Source organism: Mycteria americana, chromosome 3 (genome assembly GCF_035582795.1).
Source record: "Mycteria americana isolate JAX WOST 10 ecotype Jacksonville Zoo and Gardens chromosome 3, USCA_MyAme_1.0, whole genome shotgun sequence".
NCBI classification, from domain to species: domain Eukaryota; kingdom Metazoa; phylum Chordata; class Aves; order Ciconiiformes; family Ciconiidae; genus Mycteria; species Mycteria americana.
This window is the reverse complement of record NC_134367.1, coordinates 34,761,188-34,781,176: the sequence shown is the minus strand read 5'-3', so window position 1 is coordinate 34,781,176 and position 19,989 is coordinate 34,761,188. Positions and strand designations below refer to the sequence as shown.

Genomic DNA, 19,989 nt, shown 5'->3' with positions numbered 1-19,989 from the left:
TGAGGATCAGGAATCAACCAGAAGAGCTGGTAACTCTATCAAACTAGAAGCCTGGGGCAGAAACATAGTGAAAAGTTAGGGAGCTGGTGCCAAAAGTATGGATCGGAAAAGCAGGACAAACATGGTCAGATGTGAAGAAATCTATTGTATGAGAGAGCTGGGGCAGCAAAAGATGGGGAGCAGGCACAGGAGCTAAGGAGGCAGAAACAAGACATAAGATGCAGGTAGTGTGACTACTAGCTTATGATAGCTCACTTTACCTTGAAGATTGACCTACTTCTAAAGGATAATTTTCAAACTAAGTCCCAATATACACACCCAGCCTGCTATATGTCCCAACAAGAAGCAAGCACCCCATTTACCTCCCAGGCTTGCTCTCTTCACTGCCTTGCTCAGAGTCTGATTCTAAAGTCAACAATTTAAGGCTCTACCTTGCAGTTTCTCTCCTCCAGATGCCTGCTGTGACCTCCAGATCCAGACCCTGGCCGCCCCAGCCTTGCCAAATCTGTTTCCACACTCTGAAGGTGGAGCAAATGATTAGGCTGTTCCCCTGAAAAGCTCCTCACTGTCAGTGCTGGGCTCCCACCTCTCCTGTATTGCTAACCAGGGAAACAGGCTCCCCCAGCTCCTCCTTAGCCTGGTCCAGTTTATGGGTCCCTTCGTCACCGTGGTGACTGGTCCCTTACAGACTGACACTCCAGCCTAGACAAAGGAAGAAGGATGGCAGGATGAAGTGCTGAAGGGTAAAGGTAATGCCCTATCGTGGGATCATACTGGAAAAAATAGTGGGGTGTTTTACTTTTGTCCCTCACTCTTAACTGCTTGCTTAACTACTTTGTTTTTGACTTATTCATGATGAAGCCTTTTTTCTTATATGACTCCTGCAATTCTTAGCATAATCATAGAATCATAGAATGGTTTGGGTTGGAAGGGACCTTTAAAGATCATCTAGTCCAACCCCCCTGCCATGGGCAGGGACATCTTTAACTAGATCAGGTCGCTCAAAGCCCCACTCAACCTGACCTTGAACACTTCCAATGGTGGGGCATCCACAACTTCTCTGGGCAACCGATTCCAGTGCCTCACCACCCTCACTGTAAAAAAATGAGGGTAGCAAGATCATCTGATGATGGAGAAGCTGCACCTTTACACAGCTCCTCACCACCACCATGGCTGCCCCTGGCTCTTCGTGTCTTATACAATGTGCAGTAGCAATTGGTGGTAACACAGTAAGCACATAAAAAGATGAAGCCAAAAGAAGTCCCCATCTTTCATTTTTTCCAGGTCTATAGGGTGGATTTGCCTACACCCAGTTTCCCCTTTTGTGGGGAGGCATCTTCTAAGAATTCCCTAGTGACCACTGTGCTTTGGCACACACAGTAGAGTCACAGAATCACAGAATCGTATAGGTTGGAAAAGACCTTTAAGATCATCGAGTCCAACTGTAAACCTAACACTACCCAGACCACCACTACACCATGTCCCTAAGCACCTCATCCAAACGTCCTTTAAATACCTCCAGGGATGGCGACTCAACCACTTCCCTGGGCAGCCTCTTCCAATGCTTGATAACCCTTTCAGTGAAGTAAAATTTCCTAATATCCAGTCTAAACCTCCCCTGGCACAACTTGAGGCCATTTCCTCTCATCCTATCACTTGTTACTTGGGAGAAGAGACCGACCCCCACCTCTCTACAACCTCCTTTCAGGTAGTTGTAGAGAGCGATAAGGTCTCCCCTCAGCCTCCTTTTCTCCAGGCTAAACAACCCCAGTTCCCTCAGCCGCTCCTCACAAGACTTGTGCTCCAGACCCTTCACCAGCTTCGTTGCCCTTCTCTGGACACGCTCCAGCACCTCAATGTCTCTCTTGTAGTGAGGGGCCCAAAACTGAACACAGTATTCGAGGTGCGGCCTCACCAGTGCCGAGTACAGGGGCACGATCACTTCCCTAGTCCTGCTGGCCACGCTATTTTTGATACACTATTTTTGATATTTTTTTTAGTCCCACCAAGAGCTGTGAGGAGGCTGGAGTATTCATGCACATTTTTGTGTCAGATATGTTTTTGTTCTCCTTTCCTACATACTGAGTCATTCAGCAGTGAATGAAAACAGCTGCCCCATTGCCCACAGTTGTCTGCCTGATTTCAGCTGGACTCTGGGTTTACAATTTTCAATAAGAGACTTGGACCAGCTCCAAACTAAACTTTGTCTATAGTATTACTGAACAGAGTTTCATATCACAGGGATTTACATACTTCTGAAGTTTAACTCTGAGTTAATCCAAACATAACTCAAAGAAAAAGTACCCCTATGTTTTGTTTTGAATAATGCGGTCTGAATTTAGTTGTATTTTGATGAACAAAATGCCTCACTGGATGAAAATGTGGGAAAATGTGAATCCCTAAGAAGTCCTCTCTCTCAATTTCAATTTCAATTTTCAATAAATTTGTGTTATGTGCCTAAAATAGTTCAGTTTTGCAAACGTTTCAAGAGGAAGAATCTGTACACAGAGCTATCCCCTTCAGCCAGACCTGGGACCTCTGTTCACATCCCGTTTTCTTAGAAAGACAAGAAACTTCTCCTACATTACTGATGTTTTTAATGCCACTTACTTGCCCTCGGAGCTATAACTATTTATGCTGCCATCAGTGGATTCCCGACTTGGCTGTCGAACCATACGACTTCTCATCTCTGCTGCCATTCCTGTCTCTGTGCTCCTCTGTATCGTGCTCTTTAGCTTCTTGTTGCCAGCCTCTGAAAGCAGAGAAAAAGAAGTGATAGTTAGAATAACAACTTAGAGCAAAGCCTTTCCTTGCAGTTTTCCCCCAACAAGTGATCTGACTTGACCGTTACTATTTAATAATACAAAAAGACTATTCTGATCGAAGAAGGAATCTATCTTCTTCAGCTGCAAACAGGTGAAGACTTCTCTTTAAAAGGGCTGCAGCCTAGGGCAAACTTTTAGAAATCAAGTGTCTTATTAAAATAACCTTTATACAGTCAGAATGTAGACAGGATGACTGTGATAGTGTCTGCTAACCATACACTCCATAAGGTGTCTCTAGCCACCTTGTTAGTTAGGTTGGGTAACTACAAAAGAAGTTACAGCTCTCACAGGAAAAAAGAGGGAAAAAAACCCTTCATGCATTCAACAGAAAAATGTTAAGTACGAAACTACTTAGTATCAAAAATATAATAATGTGTTTTGACCCAGAAAAATCTTACTTTTCACCACAGAAATTCTTCAAAGTAAACAATGAGTTTTACATAACTTCTCATGTCAGCACTTCCTAAGTAGAATTAACTCTTTGGAGAATCCATGTGGAAGATGATGGACTTCACAGAGTCTAGGCTTGCAACTGAACACTGGAGAGTAATGTAGATCTTGTGAAATTGTTTAAAGACTTGATCCATTTGGAAAAGCTTCCATCACACATTCTTTAAAATGCAATTTGAGTTCCACCTGGAAGGTTTCATGTTACCCTTGAGCAAGGAGAGCTTCCAGTCCTTTACAGGGGTGGTTACAGGCTCAAGGTGCAATGGCTGATCTACAATGAATTCTGCTGTTGTATGGCAGAAATCATGCTTCTAAATGACAATACTCATTCTCAAGGACCTTTAAGTGAAATACTTCCACCAAAGTCTCTAGTGATGTAATAGCGTGTGTTGACTTCAAACTCAGTGTCCTGTTTGTTTTCATTTAGTTCAGCCTGTCAGTCAATGGGTAATATTACTTTCTCTCAGGAAGTAATAGATTTTATAAAGTTTCACGTAAGCGCATGCAAAAACATTCTCCTGCATTTTCCCCTTCATTTCAGTGCTCCTTCATTTGCTCTCCGCAAAGTCTCCGCTTCCTTTTCACAGTTTGCTCAGGGGAGCATCTGAAAAAGTAAATGTTTCTTCCACCTCCACCTGCCGTGGAGACTGAATTGCTCTGAAAATTTTTTCACCTTCCTGCTTCACATGGATGAGGTTGATGTTTGAAGCTGACAGATCTTGACCTCTCTTCACATAAAAGCTATGGATTTGGTATCCCCTGCATGGCCTGCCCATTGCTCAGGGTGATTAAACGTGCTGGTGAGAATAGCTGGCCCTTGCTCTTTGGGTCTGCAGAGCTGGTGGAGGGCAGGGAGAAATCACACAGGAGAGCAGTTCCCCCTCTCCCGGGGTTATCACAGTAACCTCTTTGGAGCTAGCAGACAGACAGAAAACATGGCTAAAGCAAAACCAGAAATAATTCGTATAGTGGCCTAAGAAGAGACAGTGCCACAGCAAAAGGGGCTGTGGTTTTCCTTTTAAGCCTCTGGACCAGGGGTTGTTTATCTATAGCCACCCAGAAGCAGAGAAACAAATGCCTCTGAGTGGAAGAAATCAGCTACTTCCACAGATCCTTTACTCTCTTCTGAGGCCAACAGCTCTGAGGTTTTGCTGTGGGCCACTGCAACTCATCCAAATTCCCGGTCCTGGGTCAGCTGAAAACACATTATTCGGTGCTGCTAAACATGAGGTAGACTAGGCTAGACAAGGTACACCAGGCAGACCAGGCTCCACTCTTAGACAGTGCGGGTGGCTATGGAAGGTATTTGCTGGAACTTCAGTGACTCCTGTATGTAGAAAATCAAATGCTACATTTTGGACCTGAGCTTTATCTTTAAAAATAGATGGTGTGTCCAGCATATCAATGCTGAAAGGTAAGTTGAGCATCAAAAATGAATCAAAAGGCAGCCCAGGCAGTATAACGCACATGTAGAGCCCTACGCAAAAGCAGGATTCTCACATTTTCAGTAGCTATGCATTCGCTGCCCATGTTGTTTTGTGCCTCTCTCTCTTGCTGGGACCTGTCTGAAAGTGCCTCTGTTTCCATCTGCTCCTACAAAGCAGGTGAGATTATGGGGTTTATCCCCTGCCTTCTTTTCTGGAGCCAGCCAGATCAGGCAGCATGACTGGAAGGATATAATATGGCAGAACCTGAAATGTGGGCAGCTGAATAGGGTCGCCTGTGAGTATTCACGGCTCAGGAAATGGGAGAGAAGAGACACTAAAGGTAGCTACAAGATCATCATGACCTTGGCACAAATTGGGAAAGAGATGTTGCTCTGGACCACCTGGACAACATGGTGGGTGCTGAAACTTAGGGATTAGAGCCAGGCTGTTGGGAAAGCATAAGGAAGAACATATTCATAGGAATAATAACTGTAAAAGAATCCATTGACTAAATTACAGAAATTAGTATTTTAGCTTTGAGCCACAGCAGAGATTGAAAAAGCAAGCCTTTTTTTTGAAAGAGTAATTTTATATTATCATGGATAACACCCATATTGCTGCTTGAACATACTTCTTTGCCCCATAGATTTTAAATGCACAGACCATGACATAGGAATCCTCGTGCATGGCCATAAGCAAGTCCACAACCTTGTCTCACTGTGCTGCAAATACCAGATTGTCTTTTTCCGAATACTCTTTAAGTCACTGCTTTCTGTCTTACTGTGCTGGATTCCACTTCTTTTTTTTCTCGTCAACATTTTTTTTCAGGTTGTAGATTAAAAAAAAATCTTTTGCCTTCTCTTGTAACTGCTACTAATATCCACAATGTTTCCTGGGAAAACTAGAGTCCTCCTGCATATTCCATTTTATAACCTCAGTCTTAATATCTTGCAGTACAATCAGAAATGTAACATAAAAGTAACCCAAGACAGAATAGTAAAATACATCAAGAATTTTATGGCATAAAGGGAATTGCTTTTGCCCATGACTAAGAACCAAAACACACATTGCACAAGTTTTGGAAGTTTCAATGTTGGTCAGTTATGCATATCATATTTTTTTCATCCACTTATAGCACAAAAAGTAATGAGAACATTTTATCTTGTTGGTGTACTCCTGTAAACTTCTCAGCAAAACCCTGTTCTGCAAGGGAGGGAGGTGGTTAGCACACAGCTGAGTTGGGAACTGCGGTTATTTCTAGAAGCGCCCCGGTAATGTGAAGTCACTCTGGGGTACAACTTCCAGTCCTGCTTTGACTGCACAATGAAATATGGGATCCGAACAACTACCAGTGTTTCTCCTGCTCTTGATAATGTGTTTTTTTTAAACTTTCATTTTCATCTCGTATTACTTGTAATCTAGCAGTTCTGCATATATCTTTGGAACTCTGTCTTTATACAAACCGTACAAGTTCATAAAATATTTAAGTTCAATATCTATGCTATGATATATTGAGAAGATTTTCTACTCTTGTCTGGGTATCTATGGGAGAATGCTTGGTCCTGCTCCTGATTTTTATTAGTTTGATATGTACAATTAAATTTTATAATATGCTCCAGTTATTTGCCTGCACTGTGTAAATTACATTATATTCAACGTGCAGACTGAAGATAAACTGGCTCTATACTGAATACCATTTAGGGGCAAAATTTACTCCAAAATGATCGGTACACTTCTGTCTGCTGTGTCAATTGTGTAAGGCTTTCTGTGTGCAGAAGTGCAGATTGATGTGCATAAATTGCGTCTAAACACACAGTTTAACAGAGTTTAAGCTAGAGAAAAACTATTACAGAGCAATTGTGATGAACATTTTTGCAGATTTAATAACTGATGCAAAAGGATCGTAAAGCAGCCATCTGCAGCTACAAAAGCTTGTAAGCATTTTGCAATTCAGCAGCAGCCTTGTTGTAGCACCCCTGCTACAACACACTGATGAATGTGTGCAATGTGCTATTTCAGTCTACCTATTATAAATATAGCCTATAGTGATTCCTTTTTAGTCTGACAAGAACCTGGTCCCTGATTTTGGTTTTCTCAAACAGAAATAAATTAATGGAGATCCTGATCTAAGTAATGACGAAGAGCAAAAAGCAAGCTTGTTAGTGTATGCACTATCTTACATTTGCACAAAATACCAGTGCAATTGATGTGTTCCAATTTCTGTACTTCCTAATCACCTTCAAGTGTAGCAGGCAGGAGCAAAAAGTTATGGACAAGATTATTATATTAGCGAGAAAGGGTCAGTGATAGTACCCATAGAATTAAGATGGCCTACTAGAGATCCCTCAAGGCTAGCTTTATGTTTCTAAAGCCATCCAATTCAGACAGCACAATGCCAGGACAAACGGCCCAAAATGACTTGGATCCATGACTGCCCTTAGCAAAGGCATGACGGCACATGGCATCACCATTGGCCTGGCTTTTCCTCTGGGCTCCACGTGGTGCCTGGAGGCAGTTACTACATTTTGCTCTTGTTTCAGTATAGTAAGTCTGAAATAACAGGAGGGGCTGTGCCATGGCCTGCTGGTGTAAAGCTTTTATCCTGTGATGCCAAGGTGTGTATTACACGCCACGGGACAAGGCTAGGGGACATATAAAAACATGCAAGGACACAAGATTGGCGACTTAGTCAATAGGACAGTGTTAGAGACCTCTATAGGGCAGAAGAAGACAATCCTGACATGGTCTTCTACGTACTGCCTATAGGGAGAGGTGCCTTGAGCAAGTATTGCCCAGAATCATACCTGAGGGCAACTGGTTGGTTAGCACCAAAAAAAGAAGCAAATTTACACACACGCATCACCTGGGTATGTGGCATGGCAAATTTGTGACTGGTTCAAAAGAACGCTCCAGAGAACACAGCATACACCACTGCTAAATCCACTAATGAAAGGCATAACAAGAAGGGTACTAATACTCAATGTCATCACATGACTTGAGGGCAAATTGTTCACGGTATCGAGCATGCTCATGCATCCAAAGAAAGCCTAAAAGGACTACAGCTCCAAGCCAGCTCTGAGTGAAACCTGGCAGGACTGTGACCATATGGTTGGTTTGCACACTGACTGTGCGAGACACCAAGATTATGCCAGCTGGAATAGTAAGGGTCATCCTCAATTCAAAGGACTATAAAAAGAAAAGCCAAGGGGCACATTTCCTTCTGGTCCTTTCTGATGTGTTACTGATTTTACAACCTCAAATTTGGCTGCTTGGAGACCTGCCGACTTACAAGTTCTGCAGCATCCCACTCTGCATGTAGCATTTTTAAACAACAACAAAATATATTTACACATGAATTGACAAAGTGCCCCTTGGATTATAGTCCTAAAACAGAGAAAGAAAAGAAGAAATAATTCAAACAGCATTTGTTCTTTTACATGTGTACATCTCTCAGATGAACCCAGCAGCAGATTGATCTCAAAGACTGAAAGTGCACAGTGACTATGGACAGAAGATAAACAGTAAAAACTATGACATTTAAATACAATTTTTTCCTAAACTTTATATCCTGCAACACTCCCCTGTATTTTCTATTTTGTGTATTCTGCTATATTCTCCTGAATATATACTGCTGTTTATAAAAAGACACCTGAAATATTGCAGTAATGGTCTTTTAAATGTTTCCTCCAACTATCACACAATATATTCAAAGAAAGGAGAACTCTGTTTATATTCTGTTGTATTAGATCCCGAGGTTTAAAATCCAAATATAAAATATCATGTACTTTTTCCCATTTCTATTTATTAAAACAAATCCACAAACAACATTTATACTATTATAAATAACAAAACCTTCTAGAAAGAATATTCCCCTTTTCAGGTTGGATAATCTATCAAGATGTATTTTTTTCAGGAGTTAGGAAAAAACGGTATCTCATAACTACATTTATAAATTCACACATTCAGCTGGTAAACCAATTTCATTCCCAATAAATATTTTCAGATAACACAAAACAGATAGTGCAATTAGTCCATTAATATACATGGTATTTTTTATCTCACACAGTTAGAGACAAAGGAACAAAAAGCTCCAATCCTAACAAACGGAGGCTTCACTGAAATGCTGTTAACGGTTATATTAATGCTTTGATGGCACTTTAGCCAGTGTACTGCAGAACCTCAGCTTTTGACTCTGTTATTCGTTGAAAAGCAAACTTGCAAACTCAGACTCTTAACAGTTTGCACTTAGATTTCAAAGGAAAGTAACTTTACTTATCCAACAGGTCCTATTGACTTCTGCAAAGCTGAAGTAGTACTTTGAGAACAAATGACAAGAACTGCTTAAGGTCCACGCTCAAAACAAAAGTAAACAAGAACTTGAAAATCAGGCCATTATTTATTACCTGACAATGGCCTCAAAACTTTAAGCAACTGCTTTTACAAATCTTGCCTCCTTAAGAAAAGATGGTCTTAGGCATATTTGCTGGAAAAAAGTAAAAACAAGCATGTGGTTTTGTGTGATTATCCTGATACGTATGATATTCCCACGTCAGGGAAGAAAACCTGTGTCTAACCAGAACACATGTATCTTAAGGAAAACCAAGGATATCTGGTCAGAAGAAGTTCAGTTATGGCTTCTTAAATTACTGGTATTTTTTGTCCAAAGCTTTTTAAATTAATAGTTTTGTCCACATACTTGCAATGAAGTGAAATGAACCGCTGTCTGTCAGCCAAAATGAGGCAATCAGTGATGATATATGGTAGCGAGTTTTTACTGCTGGGATTGCACTAAACACTCTTTATAAACATATGAAATAACAGCACCTTAATTACCTTGTTCACATATATGCAAAGAGCTATATAAAAGCAGAATATGTAAATGAAACTGCTAATAGGTATACATGCTTAGTTTTTCAACTCTTAAAGCCTATTTCAGTGAAATTCAATTAGTAACACAACAAAGGCATGTTTCCAACAAATTATTTACTATATAAACAGTTTATAAAATTTCAAGCACTTATTTTCTCATATACTCTTGGCTTTGTTAGACTGGAGGAGAAAGCGAGACGGAATGAATAAGAAGCTCAGAAGAGCTGTTTGCACTTCAACAGTAACATTTTTACACCAAAACACAGCATTATATTACAATGTTGTTTATTACCAGCCAACCCTTAGAAGAGAACTGACATATGGTATAGAGATAACATCTGGCCACTGAAAGGGTGCTGGGACACAGCTGCCAGTTAATACAGGAGGGGAAAACAAAATTGTAATGCAGAAGAAAGCAGAAGAGATTCTTCAGATAAACTAAACCAACATTTTATTTCTTTAAGAATTTAAACATATTTAAGTAACTGCATGAAGTCTTTTTGGTATAGGCAGCCATTACAATTTTAGTAAATTTGAGACTTTTTAAAATAAGAGTCTTCACAATTACAAATACTTCAATATTTATTATTAAAACACAAAAGGACAGTATGATTACTAAAACACAGTGTTTTACAAGATGATATCACCAATAGGACAATTTATAAGACATCACTAAAAAAAAAAACTTACGATTGCTATGTGTCCTCAAAAAATTTCCTGAGAACTATGTGATGTACATAATGGCAACCCAAAGTCTAATTCTTTTAATAATTTCCATAAAACCTGTAAAGTGAAACACTGTCAAAACCACTGGTGCCAAAGCATCTTCTAGGAAAAAGATGTTACATGCCTTTTTGTACAGTTGAAAAGTTTCTGAATAATAACTCATCCCTAATTTAACGGCACAGCATACTAATCAGGAGATGTTACAGCTTCAGAAAGAGTCCTCTCCTTTTTCTCACAACAATTAGCATCCTGTTGATTGATCTGAATATTCTGTACCTTTTCTGTAGTTCGATTTGTTCGGAATGCAACTTTCAAGCCCTTCAAGTTTTATGCCACAACTGCCAGCACCTCCAGGTGGGTATTACATTTCCCTTTAAAAACGTTACTAACCTGCCTTTAGAGATAATTTCTAGTGTATCAGACCAAGGGAGTATCACACTGACACAGGTTTTTCTGTAGTGACTGTAGCATTGCAAAGTTATAGCCCCAGACTAACACACACTGCTAAATCAGACTAATACGTAGGCTTATCACAGTAACACACAGAAAATACAGGCTTACCTCTGGTTTAAGCAAAATTAAACATCGGCTATGATATAATCCTTAGCAAGCAGCCAGCACCTAAAGCAGCTTCACCTTTGTTTAAATATCTCGTGCTGTTTCTGGGTAGAATAAATCTCTGGGGTCCTGGCGTTGCCTCTCCCTTGTTCTGTAACCACTTGGCACTGCAGCACTGTGAGGAATGATCAAGTTGCTTCACTCACAAGTTCCTTTTACAACTGTGATTACATTATAGGGCCTTGCAGTGAAAAAGTACTGAACTACCTGCCAGCTAGCACTTCATAATATATTGCTGAAAGGTTAAAAAATTCAGTCAGCAGTGTATTTTCTAGTGATGTGCAAGTAGAGAAGAGCACAAAATATTCTTGGCAACCTTGTTTGATGCATTTTTTTTAAGGCTGCTCTTCAGAACTGGATGAGGAGAGTCAGAGAAACCCAGAAACACATTTCTCTAGCCTGGTGATTTTGACTCATTCTGCATGAATTTTGGTACAAAACCACCTGAAAGATTGCAAAGCTGAGAAAGCATCAAATTAGCATTAAATACTAAATTACAGTTACACTACAGAAAAGTCTTAATGATGCTACTGTCTTAGAGGGACTTGAGCATCCCAGAGTTAAAGTTTCACTGCCTCCTAAGTGCCCATGTGCATTTTGAGAACAGAACTTCATTACTGAATTACTCCTTTCATCTTTGAACTTCATTTTGAGGAAACAGACTTTGCCATATGGTTGTTTCCATGTCAAATTGTTCCATTTTTCTGATACTCTATTCCAAAAATGTAATATGCTTTCCTCTTGCAATTGGTTAAGAATCAATTAATTTAACACACCTTTATCAACTTGGCATTCAAGCATTGTAGGGACTGATGTGCTTTCTTTCACTCTCTTCTACAAAGAAAAGAGGTACCCAACCTAATGTACATAGTGAATTTGGATATCAGGTTGATTAAAGACAGAAAGGAGAAAGGAAATGACTCAGCATTTGTCAAGCAAAAAGAAGAAAACTATTTCAAAAATAATTATAATAGGAAAGAAATGAAAAACAAGCATGCAATAAATTTCTCTCCAGTGGATCTTCAAGTCATGATGAAGTTCTGATTATTTAAAGTATCATAAAATGATTAATGAGAAAAATGCCACAAATCATATTGTGCATTTGGGTTAATAAACATATAACAGGACTTACGATTGCAAATACTGTATAGGTGACTACCAAATTCAAAATCCTCCACAGTAGGGATGCAATATATCTCATGTCACACCTATGCAGAAACGTCCACCTATTTTCATTGCATAGGCACAGATTTCCTACATAGTGCAATGGCTGAAGTAATTTGTATCTTCCTGCTCTGCAGTACGCATTTAGAAATGATGCTCAGAACACCACAGAGAGGGTGGCTTACCACCTTTCTGAAAAATATGTAGTCGTATGGTATGCAATGCTCTTGTGATATATGTTAAAAAATTTTAAAAAGCAAAATACAATTAAATGGCAAGATTTATCTTCCAAAGATCAGTACAATGCCATGGTAGGAATGAAATGCTGACGTTGGTAGCTGCTAATGTGGGCATGTCACTCTCCCGAGACATGCCTTCAGCATGGGCACGGCAAAGGCTCCGAGACCAGGCTGCCATGTTGAGCAGTTTTACACAAAGCGCTGCACTTATGTCAAGTGTACAGAAGTTCCCTCCCACTCAGCCTCTTGCTCTGGGAAACTCAACAGAGGTTTAAAGTTTAAATAAAAAACCCGTAGAGGGAAGGCTTTCATGCCATAGGCTCCTAGAAAGCCCCCACTTCAGTCACAGCCTTTCCTCCTTTACGCTCCTTCTCCTAGTCCCAGGAAAAATCAGTCCTTATATTTCTTATTTGTATGACCAAAAGGCCTTTCCAGGATTACAATTGTTTGACCTGCTCTTCTGGATCTGTAACAGAAAGGCTGACCAAAAGCTTGGCTTGTTCCTCCACCACTGCAGGAAGAGCGAATTCAAGCTCATCTGCCTCCTGAAATATTAGCCTTGGACACTCTACAGAATAAATTTTTCTGGGCAGCCTCCAAAGTACCACACCCTAAAACAAACTTTCATTTAAACTTTCTACATTCCTAAACACAAATTTGCATGTTGTTTTTACAACCTTGTTAGCACTGCTGTACCTTGTATCACCATCAGTGATCCCACTGAAGTTTCAGCTACAGTAAAATGCAGCTGTGCTCTCCTTGAGCCAAAGCACCTATGTTAAGGTTTACTCTGCTTTTGAATTTCTTTTGCATCACTTTTGAATGCAGTTTTAAATGTGACTATATAAAGTCCCAAGCCAGATGTGTTGCGATGACATAAGTACCTACCCCTCTCACCTTTGAGGTCAGCCCAGATAACAGCTGCCAGAAGAGAGGCTAAAAACTCAGGAGAGGCTCCTTCTTTTGGTCAGTTCAAATCCACTTAATGACAGTCCTGGTGCGAAATTTATCTTTTTAATCAGGTTTTTATCCATAGTAGTTAAGACAGGTAAGTAGTGAGTGAGACAGTTGCTGAATGTTTCCGTCTTAAAATAGCTGTTTGCGGCATTGCGTTCAAACTGGTTGACATTAGTTACAGCAGTCAGTATGTAAAAACACCTACGGACTTGGACAGTGGCTCTGTGCTAGATAAACACCGCATAACTGTAAGATATAATTGCTCCCTTTGTGTTTATATTATTGAAAGTGGACAACTGTACACGAAGACTCAGTTTAGAAACAGATTGTTCAGCCAAACTGCCCAAATGAATGCTCTGGCATAACTCTGCTACAAAATCGTAAGGTTTGCATCCAATATTGCTGGTTCATGTCCATTATCAAATATGCACTGAGGAAAACTCTACTGACAAGACATAAAGTTTCAACTGTGCTGCAGACAGACACCAGCACAAAAATTTGTCACAGCATCGGTATTGCTTTGATTACTGTGCAAGGTAGAGAGAGATGGGAGTGAGCAGGGTTTTCCGTAACACCTTGCCTTTTGCCATTAAAAATGAATCCAGGTTACTTTTACAGGTCTGCCCATTTCTCATTCTCCTCAGCACTCCTTTCTGGGTTGCAAACCTTGCTTAGAAAGGCTTTGCCTTTCTCAAAGGCAAAGGAGACGAGACAACGGTCAACAGACACCAGGCAGAAAGGGTACCAATGCAGGAAGAGTTTTCTTTGTTTTCTCTGGTAAATTATGCTAACTTTTCATTACAAAGCAAGACGTCTTTATTGCAACTGTTCGCTTGAGCGAGAATAGATTTTTCATATAATTAATCCGTTACAAACATGATTAAAAGCTACAAAAAATGTAAGCGCAAGGGAGAATTAGCCATATATTATAAATGAATATTTGAGAGCATCTGAATTACAGCCAATATATCTAAGCAGACGGCAAGTGTTTACCAAATTTTAAAGCCCTTTCAAACACAAGGCAGGATGAGATGGAAAAAGAAAATGAAACGGTGCTAATACTGCCTATCTCTATAGAAAAAAAACCTCCCCCCCCCAAATTTCTAGTTATTTCTGAAGTGAAAACACTTCCAAACTGCTATGCCATCTAAAACAGGGTTACTTAACTACAATTTTTAATGCAACGGAGCAGGCCTATTAATAAGTTCAATGATTGAATGCACTTTTCTTGAAATAATACAATATCTGCAAATGTTGCTCCACGTATCTTAATAACGGACATTACAGTACAATATGAAGCTAATTCCAATACTTCCAAACTACTTAACAGGTCATTTTCCTCTTTCTATATTATCCAAAAGCAAAGGCTAAGATTAGCATTAAATTTTCTTGTCATTTTGATATAGAGGGCACTGACAAACCTATCACAGATGAAGAGATGAAAATCATTTTAAAAGAAACTGGAAAACAAAAATTGCACATGAACTTCAGGACCGAAGAAAATGAGAAAGGGCAGCAGAAAATCAGACAGCTCGGTATGAAGGGAAACTTTGAAAGCCACATCATAGAAACAAACATGAAAATCTACAATAATCAATCAGCCAGTCTGAACCACAGATTTCAAAATCTGAATTTACTTGCAGATAGCAGATAGAAAGATGGGTCCCCCAAGTACACGGCACAAAATTAAAATATAATAAACAAACCTTATTTTCATGTTCCTAGGCTTACTATTGGTTAAATAGAAACTTGCCTTTTACAGTCATTTTTGTCTCTATCTTAGCATAGAATAACTCAAGCCAAGCAGTACTACATCTTTCCAGGGATTTCAATATATATTAGCTGATGGATGAAGATCATAAAATACAAAAGTAAAACAAACTTGCCTTTCATAGCAGGATTACACCATGGTGCTTGAATCTTGCAGAGCTAATGGTTTGAAGGTCAGGCTTGTTGGAACATATGCGCTAATCTCTTATTATCTGTATATTACACAAATTATTTCAGATAGTATTTTTTCTTGGAACTGACAGATAAAGCTCTATTTGCTGCTCAGGATTACTATGATCATTAATGAGAGTGCTGCTTTTAGGGTGTGTTCACACTGTGAGAGGTTAGCTGTTATTGAGTACAGGCTGCTACAAAAATAGCAATGGACAGTTAAATAGTAGTCAAAAATAAGACAGGTAAATTCTACGCAGGTAAGACATCGTCAAAATAAGGATTAAACACAATATACGCTCAGAAAAAAAGATTGCCATATACAATATGAATCAAAACCACATAAGGTAAAACTTAAGATCAAAACACGATCTTGCTCTGTCATTATGAAATACTCTTTAAAGAAACATGCAATTTTGTTATTATAGCCTCTATAATATACCGGATTTTAAAACTCCATGCGTACAACAGAATCTAACATGACGGAATATTGGAGATAAAACAAGAAACAATAAAATGTGCATAAACCCTGGCTCATTTATATAAAAACGATATTACTACCTTCCTAAATAAGTAAAGATTGGCTGGACGTAACAAAACTAGCTAATTGGCAGGTAACTTCTAATAAAATCATAATGAAAGATGACGTCAGGAGCATGCAAATATCACAAAAGAAAAAGTTTGGGAAGCTCCTTGATAAGTTAAATGATATAGCTACTGCCAGAATAAGAACCAATATAGAAGTGACTTTCAATAAGCTTAAGTAACATACATAGTATAATAACTATTTCAGAGCCTTTAAATAATAATGATTATATGTTATTAAATATACCATCTTTAACTACAAAAAATATCAAAACTAGCATGCCAGGTATTAGAAAGAGGATATTTTTTAAAAAGAGACTGCAATCACAGGATATACCTTATCCATTAGTGATGCAGTACTGAAGATATGTAATGAAGGCAATCTCCAGTTTCTTTTGAAGTGAGTTTTGATGTGCATTTCAGTGGCAACAGGAGCCAATGTCACCGAAAGATGACTCAAATCTAAAAATTATTTTACTTTATAATTCTTTCATACAATATGCCTGATTGCATACAGTTTCCAAAAGAATATATATTCACAATAACTCCTTTTTTCCTCAGCATTAAATACATGTATTTAATTTTGAACAAAAAGAATGTATTCTTGAGGAAAATTGAAGGCATTTCTCTCAAGTCAAGAACTTCCCATATATAGGCAGAAAAGTTCTTAGAATAATTTATGTTTTCTTCCACAGAGATTTTTAAGTAAAAGCAATCTTTCTAACCCTTGATTGGACACCATTGTCCAGCGGTGGTCTTTCTCTGAAGACTGCATTATGTGTATGCCAAGTTGGGAAAGAGGAAGATGCACAATGAAGAACCAAGCTTTTTCGAAGGCCTTAACTTTTCTATACACCTTTTTGTCATATTCAGAGGAACTTTGGGCTACACAGGCTCATTGACTATATAAAACTAAACATAAACGCATGGGTAATTTAAAACAAATCCAAAGTACACGGTCCTATTGAAGATTTCCTTTTCCTCTATATCTGGAAGAAGTGGTTTTTAATGTCTTACACAGTCATTCACATTTATGTCTTACATACTTATTCACAAAAGCATGCAGAATTTTCACCAAGGTCTAAGTTCATCATGTGTAGATCTCCATGGGACTATTCCCTGTGAAACATACATAGGACTGGACCTCACCCTCATCTGGATACTTAATGCATCATTTTTAAATAAAACTTTCAATATATTTGTAATGTGACAATATTACAGTATTTCAACAGTGAGGAAAATAATATACTTTAGAAACCAAAGTCAACTTTCCCATAAAACCCTGTTCCAGCACAATGCTGCCTGAAAATCTGAAATAATTACAATTACCTAGCTACTAAGATATGATTTATATGAAATAATATTATGTTTTTAGTATAACTCACAATCCATGAGTTTATAATATTTTCTGTTCTATTCATCCCAACGACACAATAAAAAATAAAGCACCAACCCAGAATCAGGGTGAAATTCTGGTCTGCTTTTCTTCAGAATTACAAAGGGAAAGGAGAACATTTGTTGTACACTTAAGTGATCTCTTCCTATTCATTCCTCTCCCATCTTCCTATACAGCAAGGCAGGTAACCACAGTATTTTCAGGTATTTTGTAAAGATAACTTATGACAGTGATAAGCTATTATTTTGATAGAAAAACTAGCAATCTGCATGAAAAGATCTTGTTACAGAAAGTTCAGCACTGTGCCATCAAGTAAGATAACAAATGTCACCATGCTATGTCCCGAAGTACAAAACATGAGCTGAAAGAATGGTCAGCAGGATGTGAATATAAACATACACATTTTCAAGGCTATCCAGTGATGGATGAATCTATTTGTAATTATTTTAATTTAGTTAATGAGCTGTTCACATATTTTATGCATTTCTTCACAGTTCAACTAAATTCACCAGATTAAAAGATTTTAGGGATCTTCTTGCAGTGAAGTCCTGACTCAGCTTGTGGTCAACATATCTTTTATAATAATAACACTAAAATATGTCAAGTAATCAGGTACCACTACTTGCTCATTTAGCTAAGAGAATAATCTATTGTATTACCCTTTAAAGCAAGCCCTTCCTGGTAGATTTGAAATCCCCCAAATAGAAACATTCTTACTAGAAGGATTCAAGAAATGAAGATGCTAAATGAAGCCAAGGATGATTGTATGCACGACCCACATGATAGCCCAGCAGCACAGAGGTGAGTCCTATTATAACATGTTGTAGGGCTCAAACGTTATATTGATTTCAGCCATAGATTCCCATTTCAAGAAAGCTAACACTGTCCTAGTTTGTATTGTAAACATTATTAAACATGATTAATATGTAGTTATATTTAGACATGGGACCTTATATTTAGACTTGAATCTTTGCTTAAAACAATACCCCTAACTAAAGATTACACACACATGCTCACACACATACATGCATACTCTCTGGGCACTCCGGGTTGTTTCTTTTCCAGCACCATTTCAATGAGATTACTACATCTCTTATAACATGCTCCTAGGTACTGTAAACACTCACAAATATTTTTTAATGTGGTAATTACAGTCATAAGTTTTTAGGAAGTCTTGGCTCTTCTGCAGACTGTGAGATTTTCAGTAGGTCACTTCCAGTCCTGGAGTCTGCTCCTCAATAAAATGGGACAATGGCACTTACTGTTCTTTCGTAGAATGCTTTAAGGTCTCTGACTGCCAAAAATGCAAAGAACAAAGAACCATTGCTACTATTAAAGAGGTCTGACATGAACTATAGAAGTCAGAACATAAATTAAGAGCGCATAAAATAAATTGCACTACAAAGCGAAGTTCAACAGTACATGTTTACATAGTAGCTATAGCAGTTCTTGCTCCACTTGGGACTGCCAAATGATTGCTATACTGCTATTGCAACTCTGAATGGGATAGAAAATTTTGGACAACAAACAGAAAAAAACAATCTGCAAAAGGTCATCCATTTATTCCACAGAACAGTCTTATCGGGTTACCAAATTCTTAAGCCTTGAAATCAATGGGATTTTTCAGCACCAAGCTCTCAAGAGCAATTGATTTCTTAAAAATAAGCATATCCCACCAACAAAGAGAATTTTTTTTATGCATAAAGAGAAATGACCTCTGTATGCAACATGCTGACTAGCATGCCTGTGGGAAGGAAGGAGGGTCTTCAAGTGAGAAAGGAATGCTGCGATGCAAAGCATCAAGGTTCACTTCTCAATTTTGCAACTTCATTTCATTCACAGTTCTTTTACAAAACACTGATGATCTTACTTCTCTATGGCACACGGCTTCTGTCGTAAGTACTGCCAATATGGTAGTCATGGGTACCACATGAACACAGATAAAAAGATGAGAAGAAAGTCAGGAGATGTCATATCTGTCACCCTAAACGGACATCATTCAGCCATCCTTTTGGGACCAATCATTGATCCAACTGGACATTCGATTTGCCTCACTGTTTCTCTTTCCTGCTTTTAACTCAACTAACCTTCACGTTGTCCAAATGTTTTTGCTCTTTCAGCAACAGACTATTTGCAATTATATGTGAAAAGTAAAATTAATACAATAGTAAAAAAGCATAGTATGAATAAAAGCATTAACATGTAAAAGTTACACCACCACCACCCCCCCCCCCCCGAATAAAACTAAGATAGCATGTTTACTGCTCATTATACCAGCACCAAACACATGGCAGCACTAGATGAATAACAGCACATTGCGGCTTGCTGTGCTCTCCAATAGCCATTTGAAGACGAAAAGCATTATCATATTCAGCTTGTAGAAACTGGCAGTGTCACATAATAGAAAAAAGTCATATTTTTGTTAATGGTACACTAAAAAAAAGAAAATTATTAGTGACAGTACTTACATTTTCATCATAAATAAGGTATCACAGGACAATGCTATTATTACATATTCTGCTTGATTGATGACAATGTATGAAAGGCTTGGATAATGACCGTTGTGCTGAGAGCGCAACTAATCAGAGTTACAATAAAATTACAACTCACTGTGCCGTTTCCATCTACACGGTTATTCAATTTTTGGTTTGACTGGAAAGATTTATACCAATTACATAGTGTTAGTTTTATGATATTTGCTTATCAGAAAAGGTAAGATATTTAAGGAGATCATCAGACATAAAACTGCCTTTCCTTATTTCTTCTGATTTGATCACATTTAAAACAATTAA

General features: G+C 38.5%; 1 protein-coding gene across 8 annotated transcripts in view; it reads right to left on the bottom strand.

Annotated features, from left to right (window-relative positions):
• RIMS1 (regulating synaptic membrane exocytosis 1) overlaps positions 1–19,989 on the bottom strand; it is a 354,590-nt gene that overhangs the window by 10,140 nt on the left and 324,461 nt on the right. For all 8 annotated transcript variants that reach the window (XM_075498194.1, XM_075498193.1, XM_075498185.1 and 5 more), the window contains one exon: positions 2,611–2,752. In XM_075498194.1, the coding sequence (XP_075354309.1) occupies positions 2,611–2,752 (142 nt within the window). The remainder of the gene's footprint in view (positions 1–2,610; positions 2,753–19,989) is intronic.